The 24,114-nt window shown below is 37.4% G+C and overlaps 1 protein-coding gene across 2 annotated transcripts in view; it reads left to right on the forward strand.

Annotated features, from left to right (window-relative positions):
• Window positions 1-24,114, forward strand: part of CUL3 (cullin 3) — a 55,738-nt gene that overhangs the window by 964 nt on the left and 30,660 nt on the right. Inside the window, exon 2 of one of the 2 annotated variants that reach the window (XM_021396984.1) lies at window positions 15,470-15,667. In XM_021396984.1, coding sequence (XP_021252659.1) covers window positions 15,470-15,667 — 198 coding nt within the window. Of the gene's footprint in view, window positions 1-15,469; window positions 15,668-20,764; window positions 20,978-24,114 lie in introns of those variants that run through there. The other variant, XM_021396982.1, reaches the window with a different exon arrangement.

Here is a 24,114-nt window from a genome sequence, read left to right on the forward strand (position 1 = left end):
GGGGAACGAGCCCGATTATTAATTTATTCTGCCATGAAGCTTGCAGTGTTTTGACAGTTGGTTCAATTAAAGCTTAGGACAGAATAACAACTACAGGACTGTTAATGGCGGTGAGGAATGAGGGACAGAGGAAAGCTTTGGTCTGCCTGAGGTTTGCCAGGAAGTGTGTGTGCGTATGTGTTCACCAATGCGTGTGTTAAAAAGAAGATACTTAGTTGAGTCACTGGCATGTAGGGTTTAGCGTAACTTCTTGATGTTACACCTGATCCTGGTAGGTAGTTGTATAGAACTAATGAGCCCTGCCTTTATAGAGAAGCTGGGCGTACCTGTTTATCTTATTTACTGGCAAGGAGTATGTCAGTTCATTTGCTTTGTGAAAAACCTCACTGATAAAGTTATAGGATTCTCTATATTTTCAGCAGCTTCTTTAGTCACAGTAATGTGACTGACTGCTTTCCTCTTCCCTCTACTTCTAATCAGCAACAGTTGCATGTAGTGGTAAAATTCAAAACAAAAAAGTGAGCTGTGAAACTTAAGACTTTTAGTTGAGGAGAGACTTTTGATGTCCAAATTACATATATGTCTTTCAACGGTCTTTTTTAAGATTGTTAGTTTTGTTATCATATTTTGGCTCATAGGAATAAAGACTTACTGCATCATGGCCAGGGCTTTACTGACAAACAGTGGAAAAATCTTTATAAAAATTAACCATGACATAAATAACATGCATATTTTATAGCAAAGTGCACCAAAAATTAGCAATCTTTCAATTTGATAAACAGATTCATTTATTACAGCTGAGTACGTGGATACGTATCAGCCAACAACAGCAAACTCAACAAATGAGATCAACTTTCCTATGTGATTTTTTTTCAGTGCTGTTACAAGTGAGCATGTGAAATTAGGTTGGCGGGTGAAGAATGCTCACACAGAACTCTACTCTTACAGAAATGCAAGCATTGTCATCATTTTCTTCTTCTAAAGCCGTTCTTGTTCATATTGTTTTTCTTTTCAGTTTAAAAAATGTTTAGATTAAAATTCTAAACAAAACCCAGAAAAGCTCCCCAAATTATTGCCTCCTTAAAATAACTCAGTGAGTACATGCAGGCGTTCAGGCTGTGCAGATCTTAAACACTTGGTGATTTCTGTTGACATCAATTTTCCAGGTGTTTAATCCAATTTTCGGTTGACAATCCTGTTGATCAAGCATTTATAGAGAAGAAACGTGTGCTTGGTTAAGAGATTTGGAGGGCTTTGCCCTCCAAACGCAATAGTTTGAGTCCACGTAAAAATCTTAACACAGATTTTGCTGAGACCCAAGTGTTTGTGTAGCTTTAATGCTGTGAATGGTGCCAGCGACTGCAGTGGGATTACTCATGTCAATGAGGTTACATCTGTGTGTGGGATAGAGTCTATATTTAGAATGTGTACTATTCGTACTTCAGTTACGGATCTTCACTCTTTTATCTCATGTTTGGTGCCTTCTGCTCCTCACTTCTGAATTAGGAGTGCCTTCGGAGGTGACTTTGTAGGCTTCTTCAGGTTTTGTTTCGCACGAGTAGGTCTGCTTGTTCTGCTTTGGTTGGCTTTTCGTGTGGAGGTCACTGCTGATATTGTTTGAAAGTAGAAGTAGCCAGATTGGATGGGTGAGGTTCCTGGAACATAGCAATATTATGGTAACTCAATCCACGTAGGCTCTGTCCGTTTTTATATTTTATTTTTCAACTTCTTCTCTGTCATTGTTATATCTTGCAATAGCTGAAGGAAGGATCAAATAATATTTTGCAAAATAATACTACTCTTTATTAGCAATTAAGTAGAATTTGACAAATGCCTTTTAAAAACTACAAATGTTTTACCAGGAGATCTTAATGTTTTAGTATTTTTTTCTGGATTCTTTAGTGTCAATTTCTTGTAATGGTCAGCAGAGTAGCAGGTCTCCTTTACTATTTGCTAACTTCTGTTATGTGCCATATACTCTTCCTTACCTCATGGTGTGGTCTTTTCTTACCTTGAGCACATGGCATACTGTTTTGCTAAGTGAGTTGTAAAACCGTTAAAAAAAAAAATAATTAAGGCAAATAATTTCCTGCACATGTAAGCATTTTTTTTCTGTTCACAAAAGGGAGAAATTGTTTTCTTTGCCTAATTTAAAAACTAACTTTTTAGAAAGAAATGTCTCCTGGTGTCAAGTTTGAATTAATGACAGTGATAATCTTTGTGTCAGAAATTTCAGGAGCTCATAAAAGTTTCGTGTGTGTCCAGTGGAGCAGACTGATGAGGTGAAGGTTGTGTGGTTAAGTAATCTCACGTACCGCAGCAGAAGGCTTTCATTGTGCTGCTTTCAGTAACCACTTACAGTCCTTTTAACTCTTTTATAACATATAGCTAGCTGTTCTGTATTTGTGTCAGACTGTCCGATACCATTCTGTGTAGGGTTAGCATTAAAGCAGGAGTTGGAACTTAGTGTGAGAAGGTTCTTAAGTGGTTGTAGGCTCTCTTTGGTTAAGCAACCTTTAAGCTTTCTTGTTTCAAATTCATAAATACTGGGGAAAATAGAAATATGCTGTAGCTGGATGCTAAAAGAATGTAGTTTGTGAAATGTCAAGTAATTGTCACTCATGTAAGTGGATTGTAGCTTGTAATTTCTGTGTTATTTGGAGGAATGCAGTAGTATTTTTGCTAAATATGTAGTACGTGTCTTATGCAGAAATACAGGTTTGATACTCCCACCAAACATGGGTTCATTGCACCGGTTTTGAGAAATGCTGGGGGTTGTTTTTCACACCCTCCCTCAGTTGAAAGTACTCTCAAGTCTCAAGCTGCCTCCTGCTGCTTAGCTCTCAGCAAACCCGTTATTGCTGGCTAAAGGAATACTTTAAAAGCTCTCAAACAATCTTACAGCAAATCTAATTTTAACATGATTTAGTTGACCTCTGAAAGGTGGTGCCAAAGAATGACAGTTCTGCACTTCAAGCTCTTGGAGAGATGTCTACAGCTGCAATCTGGCATGTATAATAAATTAGGTTTCCTGCAAGTGTGCTTGAGCTGCTTGGCCTGACTGTTTAGTTAGGAGAAATAGCAGCCTTAGATGTGTTGAGATGGGAAAGTTTTACAAAGTAAAAAATGCCCATTTCTTACAGGAATAAACAGTATGAGAATTCGAGGAGTGTTTGGTAATTAAGTAACGTTAAGTTATGTTGAACGACTTTTTTTTTTTTTTTTTTTTTTGCAAGTGCTCATCCTTCTGTTAAATCAGTATGTTAATGGTCACTCTGTAGTTGGTGGATAGATGAAAACTGGCATGACCTAATGTAGGCTATTGGCTTTGATTTCTGTAGTTCTGCATCTTTGGGTTTGGTTTTTTTTTTTTTTTTTTTTTTTTTTAACCCTAGTGCTTTTAGTCAGGTTTGTTTCCTGCAGAGCTGTCTTCCCTCTCTAGAGCAAGACTGCAAAATAGTGTTTTGCCAATTCTCAGAACTGTCTATTCTGGTGAATCACTATTGTATGGTTACATTATGAATTCAGGAAAGCATTTGGAGAAATCCTACGCATGCATTCGAGACAGAATGAATCTTTCAAGTGTGTATATATAAGCTTCAGTGATTTTTATCTGAAATCCTTGTGCCCAAGAAAATTCTCGTTTCATGCAATCTCGTAGAATGAGGCCACTTTCCACCCAGTTTGTCAGTTGATTACTCCTGAGTTTTCAGAACTTTCTTTGTGGAAGAAGTGGCTTCAGCTCTTACATGAGAAAGTCCTATAGCTCCTACCTCCACTCCCTCTGCTCCTTTCCCTTCAAATCCAGCAGCCGCTGTTTTCAGCTTTGTATAGGCAGAAGGCTTTCTTCCCCCTCAGGGAATTCTGACTACTTCTGTGGTTTGTTTTGGATCTTGGGGTATTTATGATACAAGTTGATATGAAGTTTGTTAAATTTATGCTGGAACTTGCAACGTGTAGATCTATCAAATCAAGAAGTTGGTGTAAATTTTGTATCTTGTTTGAGCATCCTGGAACAGATAGACTCTAGAAAACACACTGAACTGCAGTTAAATTTTTAAGCAGTCAGATTATGCAAGCAATATTTGTGTTTCTGCTTTGGCTTCTTCAGAGCATACCTGCTGTATTGCCAAGTGTGTTAGATGAATGGGGAGATACAGAGGACAAAATGAGGACTGAACTGGAAGATAGTTGACCGCAGGCTGATGTTGACTGATTAGAATAACTCGTTTCCACTGAGTGCTGCAGTTCAACGCAGACCGTCTACTTAACTTCATGTTCTTCCATGGTTGGCTTCGTGAATCGTGATTGTTTTATACTCTCAAACACTTATTTGCAAGAGCATCTTGGCTACTTACCCACATAGTGTATACAGCATTAATAACATCATTTTTGTACATTTAGAAATAAACATAGAAATAAATAAGACCAAAAAATTAAAGAAAATTGGAAATAAAGAAGACCAAATAATTAAAACACTGTCTTAATCAAAAGAAACAAGTGTTGTTTTGGTATGAACTACAATTACAGAAATAAGGGAACACTTGGTCTTTGTTGGACAGTTAATGTTATGAAGGCTTTCCTGTTTCCACAAATATATATATATATGCATGTGTGCGCACATACATTTTAAATTAAATGCTATGAGCAGACTGAATGTTCCAACATGAATTGTAGCATTTTGAGAAGATGCTAACACTAATGCCAAGGTAGCCTTTAATACTTATTGGTTTTTCTTTGTTTATTTCTAGCACACTGTACATATTCTCTTTCAGTTGTAGTCTAACCTAATCCCATTAGAATTTCTCAGTTCTATAGGCATTCAGGGTTCAGTTGCAAGTTTTCTTGTTCTTCCCTTCTTAGTTTATTAACTTTCCTTTTAGATCTCAAGTTCTGAGCAATTCCACATGGTCTGAGGTTTGAGTACATGCCCCTGTGTGCCATTGGAAAGAGTAGTGCTCTTTGTGGCTCTTGCCTGTGTTTGAAATTTGTTTCATTTTTCATGCAAGACTATAAGGTAACACCACTGGCGTTCTGTTAAGGTTTCATACTGGCTGATTCAGTTGGAGCTTTTCAGGTGGCTCGGTATTTTTCTGTGTCCCACTGTTGTATCGTACAGTAATACATTGAACAGGAGTTACTATTCTTTCCCCTGCTAGACAGTGATAGATGAGAGGGCTTTATGAGAGTTGCAGAAAAACTGATCAATATTTTCTGCTATTGTACATTAAAATTTATAATAACATATAACAGAAATAGGATATGTTTTCTTGGAAAACCATTATTGTTAAATTTTCTCAAAATGTTTCTTTTTCTGATAGCACAAGCGTACATGACATAACGTAGCACTATTTCTCAGAATTTCAAATATGTATCCTCATGTCCTTGGCAGGAATGTCTAAATTTTCTTCCTGTCTGGTAATGTATCTGTATGTGGTAAAAGCATTTTGTGGTAGATTGGGACAGATTTTCGTAGGGTAGCTCAAATGCGTGCATTCACAAAAAGCCCAGTAATTCTGTTATGCTCTGAAGCAGGCTCTTGATTTTGTGAATACTGAATATTATCTTTGGTTGCTAGAAGCTGAACATGTGGAAAACGAACTCTTGGGAATGAGGGAGCTTACATTTCTTGTTCCAGCTCAGTTTTTGAGGAGACAAGGAATAGGAAAGCATTAGACTAGAAAACTACAGCATGCCCAAACACATTTTTTAATTGTATGGTGATTTTATTTTTCTGAAGTTCGGTTAAAGCCAACGTAAACTTATAAATTGTTAACGGTTCTTTTGTAAAGGTGCAGGCTTTGGAGTATCAGTAGAAGTAAATACTGTTAGATGGTTGAATAAAAGAGCTCCTATACAGGCATTTTTAATGTACACACTTTAGGGAAGGGAAACAGTTCTTTGTTTAATTCCTGAGTACAGCAAGGAGGGGAAGGTCATAATAAATATTTATGTTTGGATGGTCCTTGCTGAGGAGCTGACTGCATTCGTTAATTATGCATAAAACTAGTGTTTTGAAGGGTTAAAGCTGACTTGTACGTTAAATAAGATCTCATAGTATGTAGAACGTATAGAGATAGCATGCTTTAGTTGCTTATGGTCATGGATGAGGTCTGTTTGCCAGTGGAAGGGCCAGTTTTTGTAATACTGATAAGAGTAAATAAAAGCAAATTATACATCTCAAGGATATAAAGTTGGACTATAGCTTATATCCTAAAAAATTGTCACATCCATTTCTTGTACACGAAGCATGTGTGTGCTGCGCGTGTTTCTTCCTTGTATTCTGTTCATGAGGAGTCTATTGAAATGCTTTTTCTTATTTTCACACTACTTTTACAAGTAAAGTGTTGGTAGTACCTGACTGGATTTACTTTTTCATATTATTTATGTTGATATCATTTCTATGTGTAGTTCTGAGTTGTTTTTCCATTGCACTTCTTTCAGTTAGTTTCGCTGATTTCAGCCGCGATGCACACATTAAATGGTCCCCCCCCCCCCCCCCTGCAAAATCCAGCTCCAAAACAAAGCCCACAGGGAAGGGTTGTTGTCAGCATGCGGTGGTGTTATTGGAGAGCTGTAAATGTATAAGAGTGCATTTCACGGCTTTCCTCTTTAAATTGTGCTGATTTTTGAAGAATTTTAAAATACTGGCGGTGGAGCAGGGGCTGCCTGCAGAGCCTGTGCCCCATAGGTGCTGGGGATGCACAGAGCAGCGTTCTGCTTTCCCTGGCAGTTTTCAGCTGGGGCTGAGGCACGCCACGACTCTCTTAGGCTCTAAAGGCATCACAGATTGAATATGACACCAGTCGCTAATGTAAAAGACTTGAAAAAAAAAAATTCCCAATGAACGTTATTTATTTCTACTTAATAGTGTTGAGCTGTTGGTCTTAAACTAAGAGAAGTTTGATGGCACAGGGAACTGAAGCGTGGAAGCGCACTGGCCGTGGCGGAGCTGGGAGTGGCAGCAGGCCGGGCGGCCGTTGGGGCTGTTGGAGGCCGCCTGTGCCACGCTTTGAAAGGAGAAGGAGGGAGTCGGACATCCCACTGGTGTTTTTGAGGTCCAGCGCTTTTGTGTCACTAGGTTGTAGACAATTTTCCTTTCTGCTCTTAAGTTGCTACCGTGTCAGAAGTGATTCTGGTGGAGGAGTGAGCCACCTTCCCTGTGCTGCAGCTAAGAGCCTGCTTGCTCAGCAAGTAAGTGGCTTTGTGGAGCTGGCACTCAGGCTTACTGTGTGGTTGTTTGCCTGTGTTCACGTAGTCCTCAGGCTTTGAAAAGCGTGTCCTTGGCTGTTGTTATGAACTTTATGGTAGTGTATAGAGAAATGCTAAGTGGCTTCTGGCCCATGTTTGCAAATGGTGAAAGGCACGTCCAGTGGTTCATAAAACTTAGTGCCAGTGTTTCACCATCTGTCACTTCATCATTGAGAAGAGCCCATTAGATAGGAACGGACAAGGCACTGAGCTGGGGCCGTGCAGCAGTCCCTGTGTGTCCCAGGCGCCTTCCAGCATCTGATGTGCTGCTGCCAGGTGGGCGGGTGGCTCCGTTCGTCTACTCTTCTAAAGAGGTTCAAATATTTTAACACCAACTGTGCTTAGGATTTTCCTCCATAACTTTAATTTGGGAAAACTTGTCTTGTGGTCGCTACTTCTGAAGTGAGTTTAGAGGACGCTTCTCATTATTCCTCAAAATACTGACATTTGGTCTTACTTTTTTGCCAGGTGATAAATGGACAGTTTTGGTGTCAAATTTTTGTATTTATTCCTCTGTTTCATTCAGAATGGATTTTTTTTTTAATTATTTTTTGAGTTAAGCAATCCTGACCCTCTATACTTCCCCCTCCCCCTTCCAAGGGTGCTATTTGCACCTCAGGTTATCAATGCAAAGTCAGAGTCAGAACTAGGAAGATTACTGAAATAAGCCAAAAAGTTATTTCATGTCTGAAAATTCTTGTTACCTTACAAGACTAAACATGAAAGATCAGACTTTTTGAAGTGTAAACTAAGATCTAGACTTCAGCTCTTAACAGTTTCCAAATTAGCAAGAGAGATTTCAGAAGTATAGGTGGTTTTCTCACTGTTGTTAGGTTGAAGTAGGAAGAAAGTAGTTTCATTATAGGTGGTTTATAATCCTGCATTTTCAGGCTCAGTAGTAATGAGCACTGTGGAAATGGCATTGAATGTTTCTGAAAGAGCCGTGGTTAATAATACAGGCAGTGTCGCTCTTCTGGCTGTGTAAGCACTTCCATTCCATAGCAGTGACAACTATCTTTTGAACAAGAACTTCCAATTTTTTACCTCTTAACAATTTGGATTTTCTAGAAGCTTGAACAAAAGTAGTTGGTATTTTTATATACAACTTCTAAGCAAGTTTTCTATTTTGGGGACAGGTGGGCAAAAGTTTGCACCTGAATTAAATAACATTCTGCTATCGTCTTCGGTTAAAGCATTCTAGGATAAAGTCTCTAGTGTAATTAGCAGAGTCTTTGTAATGTTGAAGATAAGTTAATTTTCATCTTTTTTTTTTTCTCTCCCCCTTACGGTGTATCCAGCCTCTCTAGAGGACGTCCTTTTATCCTTGCTGACTAAATTAGATGTGTATTTCAAGGAGTTTGGGTCTTGTGGAAAATTAGTAGCAAGACAGATGAGGTGGGGTTAGGCTTTGTGTAAGTGATCCTGGACACAGTATCTTCTGACTTTGACTGTCCTGTGTTGTTACTTAACCTACTGGTGGCATTGTTAGTGTTTTTTTTTTTTTTTTTACAGAATCTTAAAAGCTGGTCTTTGTCAATCTATTTGTACCCATAAGATAATGATGTGAGGCTGGTAGCATCTTTCATTTTTCCCACACTCATTCAAGCAAGTATTATTCTGCTTTTATCTGTATTAATGAGTGACTATTTGAAGGTGCATTTTTAAGTTGAGTATCATGAATTGCAAATTAAAATCCTAAATTGGTTTCAAGACAGTATAACGTAGTTTGCAAATTCCCCCTGGCGGGCTGGCAGGGGAAGAGAAGGTTAAGTCAGTCTTATCCACAGACTTATACTTGAAGTGCACAAGTTTGCATCTTTGATGGGGAAAAATAGAAAGGATTAGCAAATGAGAGGTACTAGGAATGAGTGAACACATGTGAAACTTGCTCCAAAGGAAATGGGTGCTGTTGTAATACGTTCCTGCTGTTTACATCTATCAAAGGGTAATGCTTTAATCTCAAACAGTGTTTAGAGAGCTGACAAAATATTTAGTCTTTTACACTTGTGGTATGCTGTGAACCAGTTTTGTGGAAGGCTTGGCCTTAGTCTTTGAATATATGATGCATTCTCATAGTTGTGTATTAGTAGTTACAAACACTGTGTGGATTTAGTGTTGGGATAGTATGCAAAGGCCTGTAAGTGGAAAGACATCTGTCTTCACAGAATCAATATAATTCTGCTTCAATTTATATTAAAACCCGATGCCTTCTCTAGAATGCCTTGTTCCTGCTTTTTTAAATAATAATATTTTAAAAAACGTTTAGACTATATTTTGTGTTTATTCAGTAGCTGATTGCTGCTCAGGTTTAGACTCAATTCAGGTGAAGCAGGTGTTGCGGAGTTCTGCCTCATTGTTCCACTTTCCATCTGTGTTCCAGAGATTTGTAAGACTACAATTAGAGGGGCACTGGGGGAAAAAGAAGGAATAGTGATTTTTATTTAGAAAAAAAAAAAAAAAAAAAAGCAAAAGCTTAACCCCAGCAAGCTGAAGTGTGTTGTTAGTTCAGGATTAGTCTCATTCTTCTCAGACCATTACTGAAATATAGAAGAGAAAATAGTCCGCTCTCTCTTTAAATTTGTTCAGTTTTGTAAATCCATTAAAAGTATTGCTGTGGAACGACGTTTTCTGTTTGTTAAAGACCGACTTGTAAGTTTTCACAGGCTGTTGAATTGTTGCTGCGTGGTGAAGCTCCTGTCAGGCCTGCCTGTATTGCAGGAAAATGTTCCTTTGAAGGAATGGGAGAATCTTTTATTTCTGGGGCTTTAGCCTTATTGGAAAGGGAAGTTCTTGAAGAATGTTACAATTTGCTATAGAACTTATCAAAGCCAACCAACCAAACCCAGCCCCTTCCTTTCCAAGCCCCCACCCCAAAACAGCACTGGGTTTGTGATGAGACCAGCAGTGCTCTCAGACAATGCCTTGGAGGTTGACCAAATCTATCAGTCACTGAGCAGGAGGTGCAACTCCATCTTTTAAGAAACAATCACTTTTTAATCTACTTATCGCTTCCTCTCCATGCTCCCAGAGCAGCTTTTCATTGCTGCAAAATGCACTTGAGTAAACTGGAGAATGGAGGGGGTTTTGCGTACAATCCCTGCAGCTCTTGGGGTATTTTAATTGACAGAGGGATATCCCCTTTGTCTCATCTGTGCATTCTGCATGCTTCTGAGCAAAGTCTGCTAGAGCTGGGAAGGATGGATGGATATTGTGATTTCTGCATTTCTATAAGTCTCTGAGGAGCGAAGGTCTAGTGAGTTATTTGAGCCAATTTTATTGGCAGATTGGTGTGGCTTCCCTGCAACTTTTTCAGCAAACGGCCAAAGAGTATTAGCCCAGATGCAGAACTGCATTATGTTGGGATGTTTTGTACTTTTTTTCTTTCCCTCCCCTCTCGTAGCTTCCTTTCACATTTACATGTGCGCAGTAGTCTACCTATTCAGATAGCACTGTCCAGCAATTTTGCGTCTGATGATTAAGTTTGTCCAAGACTAGTTGTTTTTATTTGAGAGTGTGGATTATGGAGTTGTTGAATTCTTGACATAATAATGTTTTCTGTCAATCAGGTCTAGTCAGTGTACCTCTGCCAGGGATGCTGATCATGAGGCAGCAGTGAAGATTTCAAAATCCAAAGGAGTCTGTGTATTGTTGTCCTTCTGTTGTCAATGAGAGTGCTTTTTATTTATTCCATAGCTGAAGAATATGTAGTTCTGTATCTTGAAATGCCATATTCAGAGAGATTCTGGTAGCAAACACTAAAACTATGTATCTACAATTGCAAATTCTTGTGTTTAAAATTAGCGATACTGGTAGAGTTTATAAAGATTCAGGTAATGATGAGGTTCTGAGGCAAGAATGTGCCACTCCCACCCTGTTCTGGGTAACCTCAGCCAAGCTTCCTCCAGAGCAAAGGATCCAGGCTAAGGATGCTGAACTGTTATGTAACACACTAGTTGTTACTATCTTGGTGACCTCCCTGTCCTAACGTGAAGAGATAGTCCAAGAGGCAAGAGACTGTGAAACTGTGGGTCAGGATGGTGTCAGTTTTTGATGGCAGCAGTCAGCCCTTGCCCATTTTGTGTTCTGACAGTTAGGAAATGGGAGAGTGGGAACAGACTGCAATTACTAGGTGCAAATGTTTACCAACAAAGCTGCTAAACTAGCTTGAATCCACTCACTTCCTTCAACGGAGGTGTGTGAACACTTGCATTCTGTAATTTCAACCGGTTCTTGCTCCAGTGCTTTGGGCATTAGATCGAAAGGATATGGTAGAAAGGATGAGGCGGGCATTGGCCACCTTTCTGAAACTTTTAAGAAACTTGCTTGCAGTAATCCAATTCTGAATGGATCCACTGCAGTAGAAGAATGGAGTGGTGATGTTTGCAACATTTTGAAAGTAAAAATTTGATGTGGTCTTTTAGCAATCCTTAAACTTGAGGGAATTAACAGTGGCCTGTTTGGCCTGAGGCGGTTGTGAGAACTTCGTGGAATCGGTGATTGCTGATTGAGTCTTGGAAATTTTGATAGGATAAATAAACATTGTTAAAGCAAAGGAATACACGCAGCTGTTTCTGCATTGTGGCAGTATGGTGGAAGAAAGGACCTTTTGAGTTCTTTGCAGTCTTTCTTTTTCTGTGACATGATTTCATTTTCATGTGCGCTAATACTGTAGTCTTAATTTCTTCAAGATGTACTTCTGCTGTGCTTTCAGATGTTTGTGTTCAAGTTGCATCTTTGAATCATTAGCATTAGGGCAGCAATTCCTGGAAGTTTTCCAGTTAGAAGCATCTTATGAGCAGCCGTCTCTCCTGCCAATAAGGGACTTGATCTCTTGCCGATTCCCCAGGAAGGGTGATGTTCAGATAAACTGGAGTATGTTAACACATGTCTTTTCTCTGGACATTGGCTTCGAACTATCTTTGTGAAACTGAGTGTAAAAGCTACTAACATGATTAGAACCCTGTCCCTGGAGACATTCAAGGCCAGGCTGCACCAGGCTCTGAGCACCTGATGGAGCTGGGGATGTCCCTGTTCATTGCAGGAGAATTGAATTAAATGGCCTTGAAAGATCCCTTCCGACTCTTAAGGATTCAGTGATTCTATGATTTTGCTTCTGAATGCGTTTTTTTTTTTTTTTTTTTTTTTTTTTTTTGAATCTAGGTTGTTTTTTTTTTTTCTCCAGAGTACAAGCAGAAACAGTAATTTAGCTTTTCCTTTAATCTACTGGAATAGAAGAGACAAGCATGACAACTGTATTGAAGCTATGCTGGTCATTTTCAAAATATTCAACCATTAGAAGGAATCTGGGAATGAACATCCAAGAACATCTGGTTTCTGATTCCGATTTGTGAAAACAGATTGCTTAAAGACTTTGTTATTACTTGGGATCTAGGGAGTTGCATCAGGTGGGACAATTAGGATCATAATTCTCTAATAGGTTTGCTAGGGATGCTTTAGTGTAAAACTCTGAAAGATGAAAAATATTCTAGTGGCATCATGAGCTGAACTAATTTTATTTATTGTTTGGGTTGTATTTTTGTTTTAAAAAAAATCTCCATGCAAATCTGACTTAAGGAATATGAAAATAGGTTAACCTCAACTTAATAATCCAAGGGTAGATTTTATCCTTGCAGTTCTTCTGTAACTTTGAAGATGATAGAGGAAGATCTCTTCTTTTCTAAGTTAAACAACTTTTCACTAGTGGAGAGGAAATAATTTTTTGTACAATCTTGACACGATATCCTGGAACTTTAGCAAGTTACCCCAAATCTCACAGATGTTAATCTAGAACAAGTCGGGAGTAGAATAGGATGGTGTGCTGAGAAGCAGAGCCCTTTTTGTCTGATCTTAGAAGGTAATAAACAGTATATACTATTATTTGAAGTATTTCTTTATATCCTTGAAATTGCCTTTTCTGGATCTTTCTTGTGCTTCCAGAGCAGCTTGGTGTGTTAGCTGCTAAGTGAGAGAAAGCTTTGAGTTCACATTCATATTCAGTGAGTTTGGGGCAAACAAATACTGCAATCATTCCTTCACTTTCGATAGCATTTCAATTAAAAGTAGTAGAAATAGACCTCACTTTTAGTTGTGCTTTTTTCCTGAACAGATCAGAATTGTTAGATGTTATGCTTATTTTTGATGTACAGATATGTCTACCGACAGGCCAAAAAGTAGCAGTGTTTGGATATCTCCTCTTTCTGTTTTAAAAGAAAATATGATTGGCATAAATCTGGTAAACACTTAGTTTGCAGTTGAGATTAAAAAAGTTGTCATGTTGGCTGAGAGATTTTTTGTATTAGTAAGGGGAGAAAATGACATAGGTAAGTGCTGGTTTGAAAGTCTGCTTTGTTTGAAAACAAAATATCAGGTTTATGAAAGAAAAGCTGAAAAGCTTTTACTTGGATTGCTGTCTGCAATTCTAAGTAGCTGCCTTCATTATCAATACTCATAAAATTGTGTGTTCAAGAAGGCTTTAGAGAATTACTTCCCTGAAGAGGCACCAATATAGAAAATACAAATGGAAAAGAAAATAATTGACCTTTCAGTATTATAGATAACAGGATGTGTATGTAGTAGAATAGAACCTTTTCTGTTGTACTTTAGAGTTTTGCTTTTGGGAGATAGGGAGCTAAGAATTTGAGTGCGTGATTTGTTACTGTTTTGAGATGTTGACACATCTTTCAGGTTTTGGGTATGGACAGATTAGTAGGTTAGAGAGTCTGCTATCAGGAGAGTGAAAGGTTGTTAAATGATAGGATTATTTTTATCATGGAACTCTTTGTTTTTAACTACAACTCCCAAAGCCTAGGAGAGCAGAAGATTGTGTTGGTTTTGACTTGTTTGCTTTATCATTCTTTGATTACAAGCATAGGCATCTTCAGTCTTCTGGGTCCTTCCTCTCCTCGCTATGTATTTTTTGAGTGGATGGGGAGAGAGAAGGGAGGTACAGCAGGGCTGGTCATGACTTTCCTTCATAGTGTCATACCAATGTACTTAAACTCTTATTATTTTCACATTTGCTTAGATAAAATATCCTTGAGTCTACCAATATTATTTCTTTACAGTAACTCTTGGAAAAGTGTTTTTATTTTTCTTCTGTCTTTTTCTTTAAGTGTAAAAGCTAAATCGAGTCCTTCTCATATAAACCTAAATTAACTTGAAAAATTATGTTTTGAATTTAATTAAAGTGCCTTTTCTTTCAGTTGGATAATGAAGCTTGATAGGTGAAACATTGTACTGTGTTACTATCAGGTACTTCACTGCTGTACTTACTTGAGCCTGTGCTATCTCAGGTGCTGCTTTATCCACAGGGCATCGTATTTTGAAGCACATTCTGTTGAATGACTTGGATTGATTAAAACATGGTTGTAAAGTGATTCACCCTAATGACTAGATAACAGAAGACAGAAATTGGCTTGATGTTAAATTGAGTCTTTTTTATAACTGTTTCTCTCTTTCACTGATTTTTTTTTTCTGCGTTTGTACTCCTTTACTTAGTGTATTTTCCAAAGTACATAGCATCTGAATAACAGATCAAGCTGCTGCGTGTTCTGCTTAGAGCTGTATGCATATCCTATAGCAAGTCGTTTAACCTTACTTGTGCAATAGAAATATGTGCAATACAGATGTTAATTCTGGAAATTTGGGGGGTTTTTCAACATCTGTAAGTATTTGAATTGTAGACACATAATTATTTGGCCGTGAGTGTGTTGCTGTAAATAAGGAACACCTAGTTGGCTCAAATAGATGGCTAAATGAGATTGCTAGCTCTGTGATGGACATTCTTGTCTTTCATTGTACAAGAGGATTTGGAGTCCAGTTAAGCAGTGTTACAGTATGACTGACGGGCTGACAACTAGCGGGTTAGTATGGGGGGAAAACTCACTTTCATTATTATGCTGTGGAGGAAGAGTGGGAAACACTTGTGTCTACAACTACCTGCTTTTCCCCATGTGGGGACTCTGAAGGTTGTGTTCTGTGAATTTGCAAATCTGAAGGAGAGGATATTAAACCACTAAAAATGATAGGTTTCAAGAAAAAGTTATGAAAAATAGCACTTTCATCCATACTATTTTGTTGAAGTTAGAGAAACTTTGCGATACTGGAATCAAAATGTGGCAGAAGCAGTTACTGCTTCTAGAGTTACAGCTTCTGCGGATAACTTTCTGCAAGGATCTTTTGTGATTCTAAGCAACGATGTCTTGGTTTATCATTGCAGATGACTATGGACGAGAAATACGTAAACAGCATTTGGGATCTCCTAAAAAATGCAATCCAAGAGATCCAGCGTAAGAACAATAGTGGTCTCAGTTTTGAGGAGCTATATAGGAATGCATATACAATGGTGTTGCATAAACATGGAGAAAAACTCTACACTGGACTGAGAGAAGTGGTCACCGAGCATCTCATAAACAAGGTATGTCACTTTTACGAATTGCAGTTGGAAGTCTCTTAAGTGGAAGAATTCTGTTCAGTTATTTAAATTATAAAAGTCTGACATTATTTTGCAGTCTTTTGTTGAAATTGTATCAGTGCATTCAAAACATGGTAGTTTTGAGCTAACTTTGTGCTTAAATGACTTCATATTCCAGATATGGTTTGCTCTAAGTTTCAAATGGAGGACAAACTGTAGGAAGTGTTTGGAAGTGTGAAACAGGAAATAACTCTAACAGAAGCATTACTGCTGAGATAATGGGATTCTTACTTGGAAAAAAGAAGTTTGTGGCCTTCTGATGGCATTTTGTGACTTTCTCAGAACTAGTTTTGATTTGTTTTTCATCTGTGGAGCAAAATAAATACCCATGTAATAACCTGCTTGTTATGGGCAAATGAACTAATTCACAAGTTAATGAGAGTTGTGCTAGGATTACACAATGTAAAGAGGCAGTAAGCAACGTGCAAAAACAGCTCAGCAGCAACAGAAGTCCTGGGTAGTCTGCGTTCTATCGTTTCAGCTTTTTCAAAACCATGTAATTCAGTCAAAATGACAAGCAGAGAAATTTTGTTCATAAAGATGTCTGAGGAAAAAGCCACTTATATCTCATCTTAAACTAGGGAACGATCTCTCTAGATGCTCTGGGTAAAGTTTAGGGTTGATTAATAAGCATGCTATTAAAGAAGCCAAGTTGAAGCTTATTTTTTATAAGTCCAGATAATATTTAGAGATTATAGGATCCTAAGTCTAGGGAAGATGCCTTATTTTTTGCAATAACATTCATACCTACCTGTCTTTGAAAAGAAAGGCACTTTGATCCCATATTCTGACTGTAGATTCCGATGAAGTGTTGGAATTTTTTGTCCTCTTATTACAACAGTCATCCACCATCGTGTATCTTGGATGATTGCTTCTGGCTGGAATACGGAGGGTGGATGGGAGGTTTGTCTAAATAATGCATGATGTTTGGAAAGCTTTTTATGCCCGCTAACTGGAGTTACTGCTGTGGTTACAAAGAGAAGTGTGTTATTGCTGTGCCACAGGTGAGATTATTTTCTAAAGTCCTAAATTTCGAAGGCTTGGGCCAGGTAAATGTAGTGTGAAACCTGCTTTGGATATGTTTGGTTTTGTTTTCTTACTGTTTGTGTGAGAGGAAACATCCTGTATGAAGTGGCTGAATAACTTAGAACTATTCTATAACTGTAGCGCATCTGTGACTCTCAAACACTTCTGCTTTTGTAATACCTACATTCATAATTGTACTATTCCTATACAATGTGGCAAATGGCTGAGGCTTTTTGTGCTCTGTTTTTGTATACACCAGTGTTTACAGTCTATATTTAATAACAATTAGGACACTAAACTTTTTTTCACTTTGCGATTATCCTGTTTCAGTTTGAGGAAAGCTGCTTGTCTTTGTTCCCAGTTATTCTGTTCATTTGAATTGTCCTTATGCAAAAATCATTATTCTGAAGCACTGACTGTGTCAAACTGACCAGAGCAGAAGATCCTGCACATTCATGCAATCACTGCACTGCCTGAGAGGCTTATGCAGATACTAGTATAGGAAAAAACGCCTTTCTGACACTTAATGCTGGTTTTTCTGATGCTTTTAAGAAGTCCTGTGCTATAGCATTCTGATCTCTTTATATGATTAATCAAATGGTGTCTGTGTGCATGGTTAACAGGAGAAACAGATTTTTTTTTTAAACAAAGTACTGAGTTCTAGTAGTTAAATGCCATAAGGTTAAATTGGCTGAATTATTCAGGTGTCTGATGATTCCTTCCTATGAATTTCCAACTAATAAAAGTTCATGAAAACTATTTACTTTGATTAAGTGAAAATTTGCAGAAATTGTTCTCTTAAAAAAAAAAAAAAANCCTGATGGAGCTGGGGATGTCCCTGTTCATTGCAGGAGAATTGAATTAAATGGCCTTGAAAGATCCCTTCCGACTCTTAAGGATTCAGTGATTCTCTGTGTTATCTTCAAATATTCTGGCTTTTTTTTTTTTTTTTTTTTTTTTTTTGAATCTAGGTTGTTTTGTTTTTTTCTCCAGAGTACAAGCAGAAACAGTAATTTAGCTTTTCCTTTAATCTACTGGAATAGAAGAGACAAGCATGACAACTGTATTGAAGCTATGCTGGTCATTTTCAAAATATTCAACCATTAGAAGGAATCTGGGAATGAACATCCAAGAACATCTGGTTTCTGATTCCGATTTGTGAAAACAGATTGCTTAAAGACTTTGTTATTACTTGGGATCTAGGGAGTTGCATCAGGTGGGACAATTAGGATCATAATTCTCTAATAGGTTTGCTAGGGATGCTTTAGTGTAAAACTCTGAAAGATGAAAAATATTCTAGTGGCATCATGAGCTGAACTAATTTTATTTATTGTTTGGGTTGTATTTTTGTTTTAAAAAAAATCTCCATGCAAATCTGACTTAAGGAATATGAAAATAGGTTAACCTCAACTTAATAATCCAAGGGTAGATTTTATCCTTGCAGTTCTTCTGTAACTTTGAAGATGATAGAGGAAGATCTCTTCTTTTCTAAGTTAAACAACTTTTCACTAGTGGAGAGGAAATAATTTTTTGTACAATCTTGACACGATATCCTGGAACTTTAGCAAGTTACCCCAAATCTCACAGATGTTAATCTAGAACAAGTCGGGAGTAGAATAGGATGGTGTGCTGAGAAGCAGAGCCCTTTTTGTCTGATCTTAGAAGGTAATAAACAGTATATACTATTATTTGAAGTATTTCTTTATATCCTTGAAATTGCCTTTTCTGGATCTTTCTTGTGCTTCCAGAGCAGCTTGGTGTGTTAGCTGCTAAGTGAGAGAAAGCTTTGAGTTCACATTCATATTCAGTGAGTTTGGGGCAAACAAATACTGCAATCATTCCTTCACTTTCGATAGCATTTCAATTAAAAGTAGTAGAAATAGACCTCACTTTTAGTTGTGCTTTTTTCCTGAACAGATCAGAATTGTTAGATGTTATGCTTATTTTTGATGTACAGATATGTCTACCGACAGGCCAAAAAGTAGCAGTGTTTGGATATCTCCTCTTTCTGTTTTAAAAGAAAATATGATTGGCATAAATCTGGTAAACACTTAGTTTGCAGTTGAGATTAAAAAAGTTGTCATGTTGGCTGAGAGATTTTTTGTATTAGTAAGGGGAGAAAATGACATAGGTAAGTGCTGGTTTGAAAGTCTGCTTTGTTTGAAAACAAAATATCAGGTTTATGAAAGAAAAGCTGAAAAGCTTTTACTTGGATTGCTGTCTGCAATTCTAAGTAGCTGCCTTCATTATCAATACTCATAAAATTGTGTGTTCAAGAAGGCTTTAGAGAATTACTTCCCTGAAGAGGCACCAATATAGAAAATACAAATGGAAAAGAAAATAATTGACCTTTCAGTATTATAGATAACAGGATGTGTATGTAGTAGAATAGAACCTTTTCTGTTGTACTTTAGAGTTTTGCTTTTGGGAGATAGGGAGCTAAGAATTTGAGTGCGTGATTTGTTACTGTTTTGAGATGTTGACACATCTTTCAGGTTTTGGGTATGGACAGATTAGTAGGTTAGAGAGTCTGCTATCAGGAGAGTGAAAGGTTGTTAAATGATAGGATTATTTTTATCATGGAACTCTTTGTTTTTAACTACAACTCCCAAAGCCTAGGAGAGCAGAAGATTGTGTTGGTTTTGACTTGTTTGCTTTATCATTCTTTGATTACAAGCATAGGCATCTTCAGTCTTCTGGGTCCTTCCTCTCCTCGCTATGTATTTTTTGAGTGGATGGGGAGAGAGAAGGGAGGTACAGCAGGGCTGGTCATGACTTTCCTTCATAGTGTCATACCAATGTACTTAAACTCTTATTATTTTCACATTTGCTTAGATAAAATATCCTTGAGTCTACCAATATTATTTCTTTACAGTAACTCTTGGAAAAGTGTTTTTATTTTTCTTCTGTCTTTTTCTTTAAGTGTAAAAGCTAAATCGAGTCCTTCTCATATAAACCTAAATTAACTTGAAAAATTATGTTTTGAATTTAATTAAAGTGCCTTTTCTTTCAGTTGGATAATGAAGCTTGATAGGTGAAACATTGTACTGTGTTACTATCAGGTACTTCACTGCTGTACTTACTTGAGCCTGTGCTATCTCAGGTGCTGCTTTATCCACAGGGCATCGTATTTTGAAGCACATTCTGTTGAATGACTTGGATTGATTAAAACATGGTTGTAAAGTGATTCACCCTAATGACTAGATAACAGAAGACAGAAATTGGCTTGATGTTAAATTGAGTCTTTTTTATAACTGTTTCTCTCTTTCACTGATTTTTTTTTTCTGCGTTTGTACTCCTTTACTTAGTGTATTTTCCAAAGTACATAGCATCTGAATAACAGATCAAGCTGCTGCGTGTTCTGCTTAGAGCTGTATGCATATCCTATAGCAAGTCGTTTAACCTTACTTGTGCAATAGAAATATGTGCAATACAGATGTTAATTCTGGAAATTTGGGGGGTTTTTCAACATCTGTAAGTATTTGAATTGTAGACACATAATTATTTGGCCGTGAGTGTGTTGCTGTAAATAAGGAACACCTAGTTGGCTCAAATAGATGGCTAAATGAGATTGCTAGCTCTGTGATGGACATTCTTGTCTTTCATTGTACAAGAGGATTTGGAGTCCAGTTAAGCAGTGTTACAGTATGACTGACGGGCTGACAACTAGCGGGTTAGTATGGGGGGAAAACTCACTTTCATTATTATGCTGTGGAGGAAGAGTGGGAAACACTTGTGTCTACAACTACCTGCTTTTCCCCATGTGGGGACTCTGAAGGTTGTGTTCTGTGAATTTGCAAATCTGAAGGAGAGGATATTAAACCACTAAAAATGATAGGTTTCAAGAAAAAGTTATGAAAAATAGCACTTTCATCCATACTATTTTGTTGAAGTTAGAGAAACTTTGCGATACTGGAATCAAAATGTGGCAGAAGCAGTTACTGCTTCTAGAGTTACAGCTTCTGCGGATAACTTTCTGCAAGGATCTTTTGTGATTCTAAGCAACGATGTCTTGGTTTATCATTGCAGATGACTATGGACGAGAAATACGTAAACAGCATTTGGGATCTCCTAAAAAATGCAATCCAAGAGATCCAGCGTAAGAACAATAGTGGTCTCAGTTTTGAGGAGCTATATAGGAATGCATATACAATGGTGTTGCATAAACATGGAGAAAAACTCTACACTGGACTGAGAGAAGTGGTCACCGAGCATCTCATAAACAAGGTATGTCACTTTTACGAATTGCAGTTGGAAGTCTCTTAAGTGGAAGAATTCTGTTCAGTTATTTAAATTATAAAAGTCTGACATTATTTTGCAGTCTTTTGTTGAAATTGTATCAGTGCATTCAAAACATGGTAGTTTTGAGCTAACTTTGTGCTTAAATGACTTCATATTCCAGATATGGTTTGCTCTAAGTTTCAAATGGAGGACAAACTGTAGGAAGTGTTTGGAAGTGTGAAACAGGAAATAACTCTAACAGAAGCATTACTGCTGAGATAATGGGATTCTTACTTGGAAAAAAGAAGTTTGTGGCCTTCTGATGGCATTTTGTGACTTTCTCAGAACTAGTTTTGATTTGTTTTTCATCTGTGGAGCAAAATAAATACCCATGTAATAACCTGCTTGTTATGGGCAAATGAACTAATTCACAAGTTAATGAGAGTTGTGCTAGGATTACACAATGTAAAGAGGCAGTAAGCAACGTGCAAAAACAGCTCAGCAGCAACAGAAGTCCTGGGTAGTCTGCGTTCTATCGTTTCAGCTTTTTCAAAACCATGTAATTCAGTCAAAATGACAAGCAGAGAAATTTTGTTCATAAAGATGTCTGAGGAAAAAGCCACTTATATCTCATCTTAAACTAGGGAACGATCTCTCTAGATGCTCTGGGTAAAGTTTAGGGTTGATTAATAAGCATGCTATTAAAGAAGCCAAGTTGAAGCTTATTTTTTATAAGTCCAGATAATATTTAGAGATTATAGGATCCTAAGTCTAGGGAAGATGCCTTATTTTTTGCAATAACATTCATACCTACCTGTCTTTGAAAAGAAAGGCACTTTGATCCCATATTCTGACTGTAGATTCCGATGAAGTGTTGGAATTTTTTGTCCTCTTATTACAACAGTCATCCACCATCGTGTATCTTGGATGATTGCTTCTGGCTGGAATACGGAGGGTGGATGGGAGGTTTGTCTAAATAATGCATGATGTTTGGAAAGCTTTTTATGCCCGCTAACTGGAGTTACTGCTGTGGTTACAAAGAGAAGTGTGTTATTGCTGTGCCACAGGTGAGATTATTTTCTAAAGTCCTAAATTTCGAAGGCTTGGGCCAGGTAAATGTAGTGTGAAACCTGCTTTGGATATGTTTGGTTTTGTTTTCTTACTGTTTGTGTGAGAGGAAACATCCTGTATGAAGTGGCTGAATAACTTAGAACTATTCTATAACTGTAGCGCATCTGTGACTCTCAAACACTTCTGCTTTTGTAATACCTACATTCATAATTGTACTATTCCTATACAATGTGGCAAATGGCTGAGGCTTTTTGTGCTCTGTTTTTGTATACACCAGTGTTTACAGTCTATATTTAATAACAATTAGGACACTAAACTTTTTTTCACTTTGCGATTATCCTGTTTCAGTTTGAGGAAAGCTGCTTGTCTTTGTTCCCAGTTATTCTGTTCATTTGAATTGTCCTTATGCAAAAATCATTATTCTGAAGCACTGACTGTGTCAAACTGACCAGAGCAGAAGATCCTGCACATTCATGCAATCACTGCACTGCCTGAGAGGCTTATGCAGATACTAGTATAGGAAAAAACGCCTTTCTGACACTTAATGCTGGTTTTTCTGATGCTTTTAAGAAGTCCTGTGCTATAGCATTCTGATCTCTTTATATGATTAATCAAATGGTGTCTGTGTGCATGGTTAACAGGAGAAACAGATTTTTTTTTTAAACAAAGTACTGAGTTCTAGTAGTTAAATGCCATAAGGTTAAATTGGCTGAATTATTCAGGTGTCTGATGATTCCTTCCTATGAATTTCCAACTAATAAAAGTTCATGAAAACTATTTACTTTGATTAAGTGAAAATTTGCAGAAATTGTTCTCTTAAAAAAAAAAAAAAACGGGCATGCAGTCGTTCTGAGGAGCAGAACTTACGTTTTAAATTGCTAGAATCCTTCAAACAAAATTGCTACTTGCTGTCTGCATCTACTGGTAATCTTTTTGCAAGAAGTTATGTGCCTGTAGTATTGCAGTCACGCTAGTTAGTTAAGAGTAGATGCAGAGGCAGTGTATTCAGATGTTTTTAAACATGGCTGTCAATCTTGCGGAGCAAATGTTTGGTTTTGGTGTGGCATAGTTAAGAGCTCTATTTATTCTTTATACTTAATTGCTAGGTGAATGTTGTACTCCGATCAATATTTTTAGTATAAGGAAACTTTCATAGTAATATTTAACTTCTAAGAAAAAAAATTATGCCATGGGTTGCCTTTACAATGTATTTAGTTGTAGCTAAAATGATATGTGCAAACAAAGTACAACCACACAAGATGAAAGCGCCTAAGATACCATAAAGTATGATTGGTTTTGAACTTGCAGACCCCAGCTGCTTGTGGTTATGCTCATCATGCTGTGACTTCTTGATGAAGGAAGAAGTAAGCCAAGTAATTTACTCTGCATCACTGATAGGAGTTAGCTGCCTTGAGCTACCTTGTATTTACCACAGGATGGGGACATGCTAAAACTTGTGTTTGCCTTTATATTGACATGATTGTTATAATATCTGTAAAATTAAATTAAAAAGTGTCATTGAATAAAAGGTATTAAGACCTTTCGCTTCAATTCAAGCAAAGAAAAAAAGGTGCACTTAATTATTGGGCATCTAATACTATGCTGATTGTTTCTTGTTGTTTGGCAGCCTTGTAGCTTGATTTGGGTGCTTCCTTCGCATGTCTTGAGCCTGGTCTGTTCCTTCAACACAAAAAAGCTGTAGAAGTGCTTAAAACAAACGAACAAAAAACCCCACAAAGCTTAGTTTACAGATTATGTTTAATGATAAGTAACATCACTTGTTGGAGGAAAAAGATATCTTGAAGTCAGTTTGCAAGGTAATGTTTTCAAAATTCCCTTTATTTTTATGAGTGTTTCAATCTGTTAAAATTCAAACTGTCCAGACCTGCAGTTTTTTAGATTGGTGAGATGGAAGAATTGATTGATTTGTTGGCTAAGCTCAATATAATATTTTTTTGTGGGTGATACATGGCCAGAGTACGCTACTCAAAGATTCAGAAATGTCAAGGACTGTCCTACACCTGAATGGACTGAAATGTGCTGGTTCAGGGAGATACTAGAGCATTACTGAA

The sequence above is a fragment of the Numida meleagris genome, chromosome 4, assembly GCF_002078875.1.
Source record: "Numida meleagris isolate 19003 breed g44 Domestic line chromosome 4, NumMel1.0, whole genome shotgun sequence".
NCBI lineage: Eukaryota > Metazoa > Chordata > Aves > Galliformes > Numididae > Numida > Numida meleagris.